The 16,887-nt window shown below is 43.2% G+C and overlaps 1 protein-coding gene across 1 annotated transcript; it reads left to right on the top strand.

Annotated features, from left to right (window-relative positions):
- Positions 1-9,498: 9,498 nt before the first annotated feature.
- On the top strand, positions 9,499-16,887 carry LOC125722886 (serine-rich adhesin for platelets-like; the record flags this gene model as incomplete). The annotated part of the gene is made up of 5 exons (XM_048999118.1): positions 9,499-9,574; positions 10,169-11,617; positions 12,317-12,994; positions 13,529-14,512; positions 15,578-16,887. Coding segments are annotated over exons 1-5 (4,458 nt in total), but the record flags the coding sequence as incomplete, so codon positions are not given.

The raw sequence follows: 16,887 nt of genomic DNA, 5'->3' as shown, positions 1-16,887 counted from the left end.
AAGCAGAAGTGCTCACTATCACACATTTAGACTGATTTGTGAGAAATGTTTGAGAGAAATGGTAATATTGTGTATCTGGAATGAATTGTAGATCTTTAAGTCCATCTCATGAAAAATGGGAGCAAAAACAAAAGTGTTGCGTTTATATTTTTGTTCAGTGTATATGGCAGCTGCTTAGAAGGCCTTAAGGACAGCAGGAGAGACCCTAAACCGCCTTAGCTGCCTCAGATGGTAGAGCCGCTGCCTCGCCTTGCTGACCTGTGTGTGTGTGTGTGTGTTGATTAGATCAGAGCTAAAATCTGCCTTCCTTTGTAAATTGTGCTCTTTAGAGAAGAACACAAATTAAGATGAAAATACTGATAGACAAGTAGAGGCTATTTTAGTGATAACAGACTGAATAACTTCATATTAATAGCCTGAGGGGTTGATCCTCCTATCGAGTACTTAAGTCAAGAAACTGCTTTTGTGTTCAGTGTCTTCTTCCCTAATAAACACATTACACACCACACATAATCCACAGTTGTGCAAGAAGTGTGATTAATTAGTCAAGCATGAAAAGGGGGGTGACGCCCTCAATGATTTTCGCAACAAGCAAAATGAGGAACACGGCTTATTTCGTTTACATTGTAAGCCTCTCTGAAATCGGCTGTATTATTCTGCTTATGACTGTTTGGTGGTGGACTGCTGTGCCAGTATTGGGTCATTCTCACCATCATGACGATCCACCGACGAAAAATGAAATGTTACATATATGTTCGTTTCCATCTTCCATCACAAGATGATTTTTGCCACTCTCCTTATTTAATATACCATTTCTGTTATTCTGTCACTGTTAGTAATGTGCCGTGACGAGCAGTTGTGTGCACATGAGTGTGATTAGTGTGGTATGGCGGTGGGTATGAAAGTACACATGAAAGTTATGCGTGTGAAAGTCAACATGGTATGAAAGTTAACTCTGCTGCAGATTTGTGCATCTCCAAATAGACACCACCAGCATAGTTTCAAGATCAAATAACACAGAACTAGATATACTGATTGTCTATTGTGGCAATATTTTATCATGACATGTTGTGCTGTCCTATAAAGAAATGGATCTGTCTTTTATTGTCAACTATAACATCACACACATGCAGTCTGGCTTCTTCCTGCTCCCATTCTTTGTTCTCGCCTTCCCACGATTTTGTTTAACTTTATTCCCTTTTGTAGATTAATTTTTTTTTCTCTCAAACACATTTACATTCCAGCATAGTTCTAACATGAAAGGTATAGCCTTTTCAGACTTTTCAAATGAAAATCCTTCAACTTAAAATTCCACTTAGCTAAAAATAATATTGTGACTATAGGAACTAAGGAGATAAAAAAAAAAAAATAATGTCCACGAGTTGTCAGTGGTTCGGGGATGTGGAACTCCAGTGACTGAGATGCGTGTCAAAGATGTTTGACATTCCTGATGGCTAGAGTTCCATTTTCAGTGTTCATCAGATTAAAGGAAGTGTTAGACGTTTCTTCGTGTGACATGGCGAGTACTTCAATGTCTCCTGTTATGAAGTTGTGTTCTTTTGCTCCATTTTTCTAGTCTGCGTACTCAATCGTTTTGTTTTTGTATTCATCACGGTGTCTTAATCTCTTGTCCTGTTTTCTTCATTCTCCAAGTTTGGAAGCTGTGTGTGTGTCCCTTCTGAAAATCAGGTAAACTGAGGTTTCACCCGACGCTCGGTGGATAGTTGTGCGATGTGCCGTAAGAATCTTTGGCAGTTCCTCTTTACAATTCTTGCCTTCAGATTTGGCAGCTCTGAAGGCTGTCTTAGATTGTGATATAAATGTTCGATCCTGCCATTACTCCTTGGGGTAATATGGAGATACCTTTTAAGTGTTTGCTTTTAGAAGACCTGTGAAATCATTCAGAGGTTGGCAACGAACTGTCTATCCGTAACTAACTGTAGGGGGCACCCAAACTGTACAAAGACTTTTTCATCAGCTCTCTAATTACAATTTGTGGTGATATGTCTAAGACTACTGCTTCCGGGTAACATGTGTAGTAATCTATAACTGTTAGTATGTACTGATTATGTAATGGACCTGCCAGATCTACGGCCAACTTCATCCATGGCTTTGGAGGCAAATCCAATGGTTGTAGTGGTTGATCTTCCAGAAATGGTAGATTCAGAATGTAAGCATTGCGATTCCTGATTATTCGCTCAACGTCAATATCCAAGTTCAGCCAATAGAATTTTTTTCCTCAAGAATCGTTTGGTTTGAATGACTGTTTCATTCGTTGATGTGTTTCATGCGCTGTCTCCAAGGCCTGTTTTACATTTACCTTTTGGAAGCACAATCCTGTGTGCTCTCAAAGTCAATCCTTTGTGTGTTAAACTCATCTGAGCATCTTCTGTATGGTTTCAACTCCTGTGTAATCAGTTTAGGCCATTGTCCCATCTCTGATTAAAATCAGTTGTTTCAATGTGTCACATTTTCTGTGTCTTGTCTGATTCCGTCAATTGTCGGGGGCGGTATTTCACTTTTAATAACGGAAAATGCTCTTTCCATGCATGTGCCGTTATACTCATTGTCCTCTGTGACTACCAAAGGTAGTCTAGGAAGAGAATATGCTACATTACATTTTCCTGCAATGTGTTCAAGCGTGTATTCAGAATAATGTGATCTCATCCCAGGTCTCTCTCTTCGTGGTGGTGACAGTTACTTTATCTGGATCGAACACAGTAATGAATGGTTTATGGTCTGTTTGTGGTGTGATCTTACTTCCCCATAAGTTCTTCAGAAAGTGTTCTATGGCCCAGACACATCCCAGAGCCTCTCGCTCTATTTGAGAATAACGTTTCTCTATGGCAGTCAGTGGGCAACTAGCATAAGCTAATGGCGTGTTTTGTCCATCTGGGGTGGTTTTCCTGAAAGCGGTCGATCTTGGCGAATAATGAACAAGATAAAGAACAATGTAGGTAAAGAATGAGTGTGGTCTAAGTGCATTTCCCAAAACCCCTCGTTATTCCAGAATTAATAAACCTTAGGCAGTACATTGTTGACTCCTCCCCAGCCTCCATGTGAGAAAATCCCAGACTGTTGATAACAGGAACAAAAAATTAAACAAAATTAAGATCAAAATTAATTAATCTATTTGCTGAAAATATAAAAATCAAAATGTGGTGCTACTTCCTGGTAAAAAGGAAAAAACAAAAGCTCAATGGTGAGCAGAATTAGGAAAAGGAGGTAACGCTTCTCAAAACAAGCCTTAAAACAACTTACTGAGGAGGGGGTCAAAATATATTTTAATGAAATAATTAGTGCAGTGCTGTGCAGCATGGAACCCATCCATCCATTTTCCAAACCGCTTATCCTACTGGGTTGCGGGGGGTCCGGAGCCTATCCCGGAAGCAATGGGCACGAGGCAGGGAACAACCCAGGATGGGGGGCCAGCCCATCGCAGGGCACACTCACACACCATTCACTCTCACATGCACTCCTACTGGCAATTTAGCAAATCCAGTCAGCCTCAGCATGTTTTTGGACTGTGGGGGGAAACCGGAGTACCCAGAGGAAACCCCACAACGACATAGGGAGAACATGCAAACTCCACACACATGTGACCCCAGGCGGAGACTCGAACCCGGGTCCCAGAGGTGTGAGGCAACAGTGCTAACCACTGCACCACCATGCCGCCCCCCAGCATGGAACCCATACGAAGTAAAGCACAGCAGAATTCCGTGGAAATCCTAGCAATCCCAGCATCATCTGCATCCCTTCTAAAGTCTGTCTGTCTCTGTGCCCCACTCTTGCTGTATTGAAGTACACATGGTTATCTCTGGATTTACTGCTTTCTGACAGTGCTTCAGCTTCAGCCTGAGCAACCTCGAAAAGTCTAGCAACCATCAGGCATCTTTCCATTGTGAGCCCTTCCTCCTGTAACAGCGTGTCACACAGTCTCTTATTTGCACACTTCTCTACAATTTGGTGTCAACACACTTGCTTCTAATGTGCAGAAATCCCACGATCTAGCCAGTTCCCTCAAGACAATAACACAGGCATCTGTGGTCTCTTCTTGTGACTGTGTTAAAATGTATGCCCTTCAAGCACTACATTTCTCTGTGGTGTAAAGTAGGTTTTCAATGCTTCGACCATTTGTGTATACATCAGTTTCTCACCAGGCAGGTTTGCAAAAATTCATTGCACAGGTGCTTCTTCACAATGCTGCAATGTTGCTGTCATCGTGCCGCTCCTCCAGTGAGCCACGCCCCCTCGTTAACCTCGTGTGGAATCCCCATGTTACCAGCTGTTTCTAGTCTTGTCTAATTGAGTTCCCGTATTTAAGTGCTTCCCTGTTAGTCATTCCCCAGTCCTGTCATTGACGTTACTGCCTGTTTTTCCTCATGCTCCGTATCGGTTGCCTTATACAGCCCTCGGTCCCTGATCCTGGGCCTGCTTCCCTAGTCCGTGCTCCATGTGTGGTATGACAGTAGCTTTTCTTACCTCAGCTGCAACATACATCGTTCTTCGTTATAATTTCTCAAAGAAATTATATGATTCCATCCAAATTGCATAGTCTATTTATAAGACCACAGCTCCTGGGTCTACTGGAGTTGGCGGTGATATTTCTGCGTGTGCATATCCGACTGTTTGCGGCGGAGGAAACTGTTCAGTGATGCTGTTTCTACGAACAGCAGCAGTGAAATCTCCGTGTCCTGTGAGCTCCCGTGATCTTGTTCGCTACCTAGATTGCAAGTTATACACAGGCGTAAAGTTCATCAGTTAATGTGAAATCTGTTGTTCCATTTGCCTTGGTGAGTCAATCCCATCTTTATTGCCATAAATGTTGTGTTGTCCAATAAAGAAATGGATCTCTGTATTTATTTCTTTTACTTCTCACACACATGCGGTCCGCTCTTTTCTTGGTTCTGTTGTCTGTTTTCATCCTCTTGGGGTACCTTTTAACTATACTACATAATGTATCTTCAATTGTTTTGCATTGTCAATTGTTTCATTATGTAACTGATTAACTACTACAGAAGCACAATAATATTTTACCGTATAATTATAGAATGGTTACCAAGTTATCACACCTGTTTAGTTTAGCGTATAGGGACACTAGTTCTAGCCCTAGCTAACTCTTCACTCCCAGTCAAACCTGTAGTGTGAGGTGTAGAGCTGGGTGGGGATCGGTGCCATTGGCTTTGGATAAACTGACCTGTCAGTGCTGTCACTCTAGCTTCGCAATCTCTTGTGGAACTGGAGTGCTGACATTTCAGGGACTCCCCATGCCTGCATTCCCACTTGCCTCTCCCTCCTACTGATGCTGCCATAGCCATATCTGCCGGAGCTTGCACATTGCACTTCATATTGCACTCACCTAGCTTTTAGCACTGCCAATAGCCTCCTCTACTTTGCCTAATTGTACATTTTATTTCCCCTACTCCTCCTGGGGGGTGATGCCTGGAGACCTCAATCTATCAAGATATCCAGCACACCCGGCCACATGTGACGTCGCCACCACCAGTGACGTCCCTGCATCCAGCTTGCCGTTCTGATCTTCCATGTATGACCCGCTGCCTTACCTCTGGTTGCCTGGCGATTGGAAGAAGACTCGGCATCGACATTGGCTTGTCATCTTCCTTGCTCTCCAGTTATTTGCCAAATCTTATGATTGGGACAATGTGACTTGGCCCATGTCTGGCACTTAACCATCTCTCTATTTGACTATCCCTGCCGGCCCCTGGAGGATGGGCTCCCCCTTTGAGTCTGGTCCCTCCCAAGGTTTCTTCCTTCTAGGGAGTTTTTCCTTGCCACTATCGCCTTTGGCTTACTCACTGGGGGCTTTGGGTGCGGATGCTGTAAAGCGCTTTGAGACAATGTAATGTTGTGATAATGCGCTATATAAAAATAAATTTGTTGTTGTTGTTATCAATCAGCCATTAATGAATAGCTTCAGGAGCAAAATGAGCGCACCGTTCCGTCACCCTTACTGGCAGACACGCAGGCACCAATTGCGCGTCCCAGTTAGCGCTAGCGTAAGAGAGAATGGCATCTGCTTCTAATGTGACGCTGGGATCTCCGGTAAAACATCACATAATTAATGTCTGAAACAGCAATGTTGGTATCTATGGTTGGAATGCGTGACTGTGGGGTATTTTCTGTCGCACACAGCAGTGTATAGTGATGCCAAGCAACATGCTGCCGGCGAAAGTCACACATGAGTTAACATGAGAGGAAGCATCCAGAGCACCTGACAATGTGACATGCCTCGTGTATCACCCGAGGCAGACGTAGTAATGAATGATGCGTCATTGATATTTTAATGTAGAATTTATTTTCGTGTACTGAATATTTTCTGAACCACCTATGCATCCCTTCTCCACAGCACTTACCAAGTAGAGGGTCATGATTGACCCGTAGCTCGTATATGGAAGCACTGGCCAGAAGTCAGAGGGACTCAGGGGGGAGACTGCAGGGCACGCATACAGACACAGCCTGCGCATACAGACACAGCCTGCGCATACAGACACAGCCTGCGCATACAGACACAGCCTGAGGGGCAACTTAAAGACAAAAATTCACCCACTATATTCAAGCAATGTTCTCCAGGATACAAAAATAACATTTTCTTGAACCTAAACCTATATATTTTCACCATTTTACACTATAAAAGTATAGTCTGACTGATTTTACTAATTGTACAAAGTTAGAGGTGTGTTATTTGATAGACGCCTCCACCCCCTCTCCATATTGTTTTCAGTGGGGCAGCCGGAAGTTAACCCAGTCCTGCCCCCCTCCCCATCTTATACTCATGGGTGATAAGCTGCATAACTCACAAACGAAAATAAAAAGCCCCCCCGACAAGGTTTATTGACGTACACAGTGACATGATAGAAAACCGATCGTGCAAATTTCACCATTGTGATTTTTTTTGTCTCCCATACCTAAATCCACCAGTAAAGATAACTGCGAATTTTTCATTTGCTGTCAGAATACAGCAACCACATAAAAAAACGCAAGTACCTTGATTCTATGCATCCTTTTCTCTATTGTGTTTTATTTCCTGCTACGTGGCCAATAGGAGCCGCTCAAATGTCTTGAATTTTAAATTGTTACATTTTACAAACATTGTCGGATATATGAGCTTATAAATAACACAAAAGTGTATTAAAGTGTTAAAAAAATGTAGGGTAATAACAGAAATACGGAATAAAATGATAAAATGAGCTGAGAATATAAAAGGGGAAGGAATCTAGATGAAGTTTTTTTTCAGCTGGTTCAGCTTTTCCCCTATTACTTTAATTGTAATACAGGTAAGTTATAATATAATATAAAATATTAAATGTATATATAAAATAATAACGGTACACGACTAATACGTGTACTATTACAGCCCTAGTAATGTGTAATATTTATAAAATGTACAGCCAGGGACGGATTATGGGTTGTGTGGGCCCCTGGGCAAAATGTTTGCGAGGCCCCCCCCCCCACCACCACAACCACCACAATTCAAGGGCCCTTGGCAGCCAAACGCCCTCCCTATAGGGTCAGGGGCCCTTGTAGGCAGAGGATCAAAGAATGTAGGCCCTCTAAAATAGACAAATGAAAATACATTGTTGATAAGCGTTGCAAATTGTTTTGGGCTAAGGGCCCCACGGGCCCCCTGCACCCCAAGGGCCCCTGGGCAGCGGCCCCGCTGGCCCGGTCCGTAATCTGTCCCTGTGTACAGCTTGTCCTAACATTAAATGGAATACAAATTTTGGGATTTCCGTGTGTTATAGTGTTTTTTTTTTAAATGAAATATGACTTTTGTAACATTATTAAAGTAATGAGAGATGAACAGGCTGCACCAGTGGGTTGGGGTTTGAGGGGATATCGCGGTTCCGGAACGTCTCTGTTTCAGAACCATGACACATTTCATTTATACCCCGGTGTTTCGCACAGAATCAGTGGCGGTGGGTGATAGGGGTGCCGGGGTGCGTGTGCTCGAGGAGCCATACCAACGCTTTCTTAAATGAAGTAAAATAATGCGTTAATTTCCCGCTTTTTCTTACAGTGGGGTGCCGAATGCGCAATCTCTCAGAAGAAACAGTTAGTATATATATGTTCAAAAAAAATTAAATAAAGAATAACACGTGTCAAATTCAGTCGGTTCTTGCTTTTACACAGGATCGATGGCTTTTGGTTTAGCTAAACGAAATTCATTTTCTCCTTAGTAACAAAAGTAGCTATTCTGATTTATCGCTGATAAAGTCCTCCATATAAGGCAAATTAACAAGTCTGTGAGACTTTTGAAGAAAGTTCTAAAAAAAGATAGAAAATAAATACAATGAAATATTTTAGTATTTTAAATACATAAGAACAATCTCTTAAAGAATCTCTTGTTAGAAATTACATTAGATTTTTCCCGTAGAGCAAAATACAAATTACAAAATACTCAAAACAGTCAAAAAAATTAAAAATAAAAGCTCAAACCATTTTTTTTGCCGAAGTGACACTGACATGCGTAAATAAGAATGCTGATGACCATCAGCATTACGCAGTGACAATGTACTTTCGACACAATGGTTACTGAAATATTTTATGAATGTTTCCTGATGTAGCCTAGTGTACGTATAATTATCAGCTAAATTACAACGTCAATACTGCGCGTGTTAAATAAGTACAGCCCCCCACACATATATACTAACTGTATAATTTACCGATCGACTGGAGTCACCCAATTTGGGGCGGAGTTTGGGGGCGCTCCCCAACGATTAATTTTAGCACTGTTGCTAAGTGAGAAATATTTAGGAACCATTACTATTTATATTATTAATAAGACTAGAATAATTTGTCATAATGTAGTAGGTTTTAGCAGGTAACATTAGAACAGAATTACCAAGATGTACGCAGCATTGCATTGCTTAGAGCATAGAGGATTGCTCTAGACAGGAAAATCTAACGATATTCTGAATTCTACATATTATATGTACGCCTTAGTCGCTTTTTCCCTGTAATTATGGGATTTCTGTGTAGAATGGAAATATACAGAATAGAATTTATTTAAAAAAATATTTCTAAAACGTTTGGCAAGCGCTGTAGACAATGTAAAGTGGTACTTTGGTATGGTACATAACAACTTAATGATATGTTCACAGATTTGGAGAGTGCCTCACTTATGTTGTCGTATTTGTGCTGGAAGATATTTTGATGTTGTAGTTACGTCTTTAGCGTCAGGTACGGGCGTAGGTCACATTCTTCACTAAGTGCGCATACAGGTGTGTTCGTTCGTAGGTGATAGGCAAGATGATTTTAAAAACCTCCCAAGAAATTAGACCATCAGTCTGAGGTGAGAAGATACCACACTCCACAAATAATCTAATGTCACAGAATCAGCACGGTACATCAAGGGATTTTATAATTCAATACGAAGAAAGAGACAGAGGAGTAGCTTTCAATTGTTTTAAAAGGAAAGATAAAGTGTTTTCTACACACATATATATATATATATATATATATATATATATATATATATATATATATATATTTATACGTTGATTCAACTCTCTGGAAATGAGGACAACCACGAAAAGGATATTATTTTTCATAGGTAAGTTTGTAATTTTGTTATTCACAATATTGTTGTTTATATCTACAATATAATATATAATATATTGCATATTTTGCTACACACACAGTATTATACAATATTAGTTTTGTGGACATTTGCTCCCCGCAATGTCATGAAAACCAGCCATTTTGATGCTGTGGGGATAACTTTCTTGGTCCCGACAATGTTAAGTAAAATTTTATAAAAATCTGTGACAGCAATCAAAACACTAAAAATGCCAAGCGTCTTGTATTTTGTTTGGTTTCTTATGGTTAAGGTCAGGGCTGGGTTTTTGTGTAAAAAAATCAAAATATCTGATTTAGTGTAAGAACAAGACTTTTAGATAATTCTAGTCTTTCACATTTTAACCAATGTTAGTGTCTAATTAAATCTTATAACCCGTAATAGGATCATGCAAAGTTATTTAATAATGATTTATCTCAGAGCAGTTTAGCTTGAAAATAAATAATTGGTATATTCTATGAAGGGGAAAGTGTTTCATTTTAATTTTACCTTTAAAAGGTTTTCATTTTATAAAGAAAAAAATAACTGCAATTAATTGCTTTTCAAAAATTCATTCCATATCAAAATCAGCATTGATTTGCTGGCAGAATACTACAGCACTGACAACAACAGAAACTTCTGCAAGTATGACTTCTTCATCTCCAACAACCACAGAATCCCTCACATCTTCGACATCAGCTTCAATGCCGACTAGCAGTAGCTCAACAAGCACAACTGCAGCAGCCTCAACAGAAACTTCCACAAGTGGCACTTCAACTCCAACAACCACAGAACCCCTAACATCTTCGACATCAGCTTCCACACTGACTAGCAGTAGCTCAACAACCACAACTGCAGCACCCTCAACAGAAACTTCCACAAGTAGCACTTCAACTCCAACTCCAACAAGCACAGAACCCCTAACATCTTCGACATCAGCTTCCACACTGACTAGCAGTAGCTCAACAACCACAACTGCAGCACCCTCAACAGAAACTTCCACAAGTAGCACTTCAACTCCAACTCCAACAAGCACAGAACCCCTAACATCTTCAACATCAGCTTCCACACTGACTAGCAGTAGCTCAACAACCACAACTGCAGCAGCCTCAACAGAAACTTCCACAAGTAGCACTTCAACTCCAACTCCAACAAGCACAGAACCCCTCACATCTTCAACATCAGCTTCCACACTGACTAGCAGTAGCTCAACAACCACAACTGCAGCAGCCTCAACAGAAACTTCCACAAGTGGCACTTCAACTCCAACAAGCACAGAACCCCTCACATCTTCAACATCAGCTTCCACACTGACTAGCAGTAGCTCAACAACCACAACTGCAGCAGCCTCAACAGAAACTTCCACAAGTGGCACTTCAACTCCAACAAGCACAGAACCCCTCACATCTTCAACATCAGCTTCCACACTGACTAGCAGTCGCTCAACAACCACAACTGCAGCACCCTCAACAGAAACTTCCACAAGTAGCACTTCAACTCCAACTCCAACAAGCACAGAACCCCTCACATCTTCAACATCAGCTTCCACACTGACTAGCAGTAGCTCAACAACCACAACTGCAGCAGCCTCAACAGAAACTTCCACAAGTGGCACTTCAACTCCAACAACCACAGAACCCCTAACATCTTCGACATCAGCTTCCACACTGACTAGCAGTAGCTCAACAACCACAACTGCAGCACCCTCAACAGAAACTTCCACAAGTAGCACTTCAACTCCAACTCCAACAAGCACAGAACCCCTAACATCTTCGACATCAGCTTCCACACTGACTAGCAGTAGCTCAACAATCACAACTGCAGCACCCTCAACAGAAACTTCCACAAGTAGCACTTCAACTCCAACTCCAACAAGCACAGAACCCCTAACATCTTCGACATCAGCTTCCACACTGACTAGCAGTAGCTCAACAACCACAACTGCAGCAGCCTCAACAGAAACTTCCACAAGTGGCACTTCAACTCCAACAAGCACAGAACACCTGACATCTTCAACATCAGCTTCCACACTGACTAGCAGTAGCTCAACAAGCACAACTGCAGCACCCTCAACAGAAACTTCCACAAGTGGCACTTCAACTCCAACTCCAACAACCACAGAACCCCTCACATCTTCAACATCAGCTTCCACACTGACTAGCAGTAGCTCAACCACCACAACTGCAGCACCCTCAACAGAAACTTCCACAAGTAGCACTTCAACTCCAACAAGCACAGAACCCCTCACATCTTCAACATCAGCTTCCACACTGACTAGCAGTAGCTCAACAACCACAACTGCAGCAGCCTCAACAGAAACTTCCACAAGTGGCACTTCAACTCCAACAACCACAGAACCCCTAACATCTTCGACATCAGCTTCCACACTGACTAGCAGTAGCTCAACAACCACAACTGCAGCACCCTCAACAGAAACTTCCACAAGTAGCACTTCAACTCCAACTCCAACAAGCACAGAACCCCTAACATCTTCGACATCAGCTTCCACACTGACTAGCAGTAGCTCAACAACCACAACTGCAGCAGCCTCAACAGAAACTTCCACAAGTGGCACTTCAACTCCAACAACCACAGAACCCCTAACATCTTCGACATCAGCTTCCACACTGACTAGCAGTAGCTCAACAACCACAACTGCAGCAGCCTCAACAGAAACTTCCACAATTATTAGTTCTTCAACTCCAACAACCACAGAACCCCTCACATCTTCAACATCAGCTTCCACACTGACTAGCAGTAGATCAACAAGCACAACTGCAGCAGCCTCAACAGAAACTTCCACAAGTGGCACTTCAACTCCAACTCCAACAAGCACAGAACCCCTCACATCTTCAACATCAGCTTCCACACTGACTAGCAGTAGCTCAACAACCACAACTGCAGCAGCCTCAACAGAAACTTCCACAAGTGGCACTTCAACTCCAACTCCAACAACCACAGAACCCCTCACATCTTCAACATCAGCTTCCACACTGACTAGCAGTAGATCAACAAGCACAACTGCAGCAGCCTCAACAGAAACTTCCACAAGTGGCACTTCAACTCCAACAACCACAGAACTCCTCACATCTTCGACATCAGCTTCCACACTGACTAGCAGTAGCTCAACAAGCACAACTGCAGCAGCCTCAACAGAATCTTCCACAAGTAGCACTTCAACTCCAACTCCAACAAGCACAGAACCCCTCACATCTTCAACATCAGCTTCCACACTGACTAGCAGTAGCTCAACAACCACAACTGCAGCAGCCTCAACAGAAACTTCCACAATTATTAGTTCTTCAACTCCAACTCCAACAACCACAGAACCCCTCACATCTTCGACATCAGCTTCCACACAGACTAGCAGTAGCTCAACAACCACAACTGCAGCAACCTCAACAGAAACTTCCACAAGTAGCACTTCAACTCCAACTCCAACAAGCACAGAACCCCTAACATCTTCGACATCAGCTTCCACACTGACTAGCAGTAGCTCAACAACCACAACTGCAGCAGCCTCAACAGAAACTTCCACAAGTGGCACTTCAACTCCAACAACCACAGAACCCCTAACATCTTCGACATCAGCTTCCACACTGACTAGCAGTAGCTCAACAACCACAACTGCAGCACCCTCAACAGAAACTTCCACAAGTAGCACTTCAACTCCAACTCCAACAAGCACAGAACCCCTAACATCTTCGACATCAGCTTCCACACTGACTAGCAGTAGCTCAACAACCACAACTGCAGCAGCCTCAACAGAAACTTCCACAAGTGGCACTTCAACTCCAACAACCACAGAACCCCTAACATCTTCGACATCAGCTTCCACACTGACTAGCAGTAGCTCAACAACCACAACTGCAGCAGCCTCAACAGAAACTTCCACAATTATTAGTTCTTCAACTCCAACAACCACAGAACCCCTCACATCTTCAACATCAGCTTCCACACTGAGTAGCAGTAGATCAACAAGCACAACTGCAGCAGCCTCAACAGAAACTTCCACAAGTGGCACTTCAACTCCAACAACCACAGAACTCCTCACATCTTCGACATCAGCTTCCACACTGACTAGCAGTAGCTCAACAAGCACAACTGCAGCAGCCTCAACAGAATATTCCACAAGTAGCACTTCAACTCCAACTCCAACAAGCACAGAACCCCTCACATCTTCAACATCAGCTTCCACACTGACTAGCAGTAGCTCAACAACCACAACTGCAGCAGCCTCAACAGAAACTTCCACAATTATTAGTTCTTCAACTCCAACTCCAACAACCACAGAACCCCTCACATCTTCGACATCAGCTTCCACACAGACTAGCAGTAGCTCAACAACCACAACTGCAGCAACCTCAACAGAAACTTCCACAATTATTAGTTCTTCAACTCCAACAACCACAGAACCCCTCACATCTTCAACATCAGCTTCCACACTGACTAGCAGTAGCTCAACAACCACAAATGCAGCACCCTCAACAGAAACTTCCACAATTATTAGTTCTTCAACTCCAACAACCACAGAACCCCTCACATCTTCAACATCAGCTTCCACACTGACTAGCAGTAGCTCAACAACCACAACTGCAGCACCCTCAACAGAAACTTCCACAAGTAGCACTTCAACTCCAACTCCAACAAGCACAGAACCCCTCACATCTTCAACATCAGCTTCCACACTGACTAGCAGTAGCTCAACAAGCACAATTGCAGCAGCCTCAACAGAAACTTCCACAAGTGGCACTTCAACTCCAACAACCACAGAACCCCTAACATCTTCGACATCAGCTTCCACTCTGACTAGCAGTAGCTCAACAACCACAACAGCAGCAGCCTCAACAGAAACTTCCACAATTATTAGTTCTTCAACTCCAACAACCACAGAATCCCTCACATCTTCGACATCAGCTTCCACACTGACTAGCAGTAGCTCAACAACCACAACTGCAGCACCCTCAACAGAAACTTCCACAATTATTAGTTCTTCAACTCCAACAACCACAGAATCCCTCACATCTTCGACATCAGCTTCCACACTTACTAGCAGTAGCTCAACAAGCACAACTGCAGCAGCCTCAACAGAAACTTCCACAAGTGGCACTTCAACTCCAACAACCACAGAACCCCTCACATCTTCAACATCAGCTTCCACACTGACTAGCAGTAGCTCAACAAGCTCAACAGCAACACCCTCAACAGAAACTTCCCCAAGTAGCACTTCTTCATCTCCAACAACCACAGAACCCCTCACATCTTCAACATCAGCTTCCACACAGACAAGCAGTAGCTCAACAACCACAACTGCAGCAGCCTCAACAGAAACTTCCACAAGTGGCACTTCAACTCCAACTCCAACAACCACAGAACCCCTCACATCTTCAACATCAGCTTCCACACTGACTAGCAGTAGCTCAACAAGCTCAACAGCAACACCCTCAACAGAAACTTCCACAAGTAGCACTTCTTCATCTCCAAAAACCACAGAACCCCTCACATCTTCAACATCAGCTTCCACACAGACAAGCAGTAGCTCAACAACCACAACTGCAGCAGCCTCCACAGAAACTTCCACAAGTGGCACTTCAACTCCAACTCCAACAACCACAGAACCCCTCACATCTTCAACATCAGCTTCCACACTGACTAGCAGTAGCTCAACAAGCTCAACAGCAACACCCTCAACAGAAACTTCCACAAGTAGCACTTCTTCATCTCCAAAAACCACAGAACCCCTCACATCTTCAGCATCAGCTTCCACACTGAGTAGCAGTAACTCAACAAGCTCAACAGCAACACCCTCAACAGAAACTTCTGCAAGTAGCACTTCTTCATCTTCAACAACCACAGAACCCCTCACATCTTCAACATCAACTTCCACACTGACTAGCAGTAGCTCAACAAGCTCAACAGCAACACCCTCAACAGAAACTTCCACAAGTAGCACTTCTTCATCTCCAAAAACCACAGAACCCCTCACATCTTCAACATCAGCTTCCACACAGACAAGCAGTAGCTCAACAACCACAACTGCAGCAGCCTCAACAGAAACTTCCACAAGTGGCACTTCAACTCCAACTCCAAAAACCACAGAACCCCTCACATCTTCAACATCAGCTTCCACACAGACAAGCAGTAGCTCAACAACCACAACTGCAGCAGCCTCAACAGAAACTTCCACAAGTGGCACTTCAACTCCAACTCCAACAACCACAGAACCCCTCACATCTTCAACATCAGCTTCCACACTGACTAGCAGTAGCTCAACAAGCTCAACAGCAACACCCTCAACAGAAACTTCCACAAGTAGCACTTCTTCATCTCCAAAAACCACAGAACCCCTCACATCTTCAGCATCAGCTTCCACACTTACTAGCAGTAGCTCAACAAGCTCAACAGCAACACCCTCAACAGAAACTTCTGCAAGTAGCACTTCTTCATCTCCAACAACCACAGAACCCCTCACATCTTCAACATCAGCTTCCACACTGAGTAGCAGTAGCTCAACAAGCTCAACAGCAACACCCTCAACAGAAACTTCTGCAAGTAGCACTTCTTCATCTCCAACAACCACAGAACCCCTCACATCTTCAACATCAGCTTCCACACAGACAAGCAGTAGCTCAACAACCACAACTGCAGCAGCCTCAACAGAAACTTCCACAAGTAGCACTTCAACTCCAACAACCACAGAACCCCTCACATCTTCAACATCAGCTTCCACACTTACTAGCAGTAGCTCAACAAGCTCAACAGCAACACCCTCAACAGAAACTGCCACAAGTAGTAGTTCTTCAACTCCAACAACCACAGAATCCCTCACATCTTTGACATCAGCTTCCACACTGACTAGCAGTAGCTCATCAAGCACAACTGCAGCAGCCTCAACAGAAACTTCTGCAAGCAGCACTTCTTCAACTCCAACAACCACAGAATCCCTCACATCTTCGACATCAGCTTCCACACTGACTAGCAGTAGCTCAAAAAGCACAACTGCAGCAGCCTCAACAGAAACTTCTGCAAGCAGCACTTCTTCAACTCCAAGAAACACAGAACTCCTCACATCTTCGACATCAGCTTCCACGCAGATTAGCAGTAGCTCAACAAGCACAACAGCAGCAGCCTCAACAGAAACTTCCACAATTATTAGTTCTTCAACTCCAACAACCACAGAATCCCTCACATCTTCGACATCAGCTGCCACACAGACTGGCAGTAGCTCAACAAGCACAACTGCAGCAGCCTTAACAGAAACTTCCACAAGTGGCACTTCAACGCCAACTCCAACAACCACAGAACACCTC

The sequence above is a fragment of the Brienomyrus brachyistius genome, unplaced genomic scaffold, assembly GCF_023856365.1.
Source record: "Brienomyrus brachyistius isolate T26 unplaced genomic scaffold, BBRACH_0.4 scaffold44, whole genome shotgun sequence".
Classification (NCBI taxonomy): domain Eukaryota; kingdom Metazoa; phylum Chordata; class Actinopteri; order Osteoglossiformes; family Mormyridae; genus Brienomyrus; species Brienomyrus brachyistius.
The sequence above is the reverse complement of the archived record's forward strand: the minus strand, read 5'-3'. Positions and strand labels throughout refer to the sequence as shown.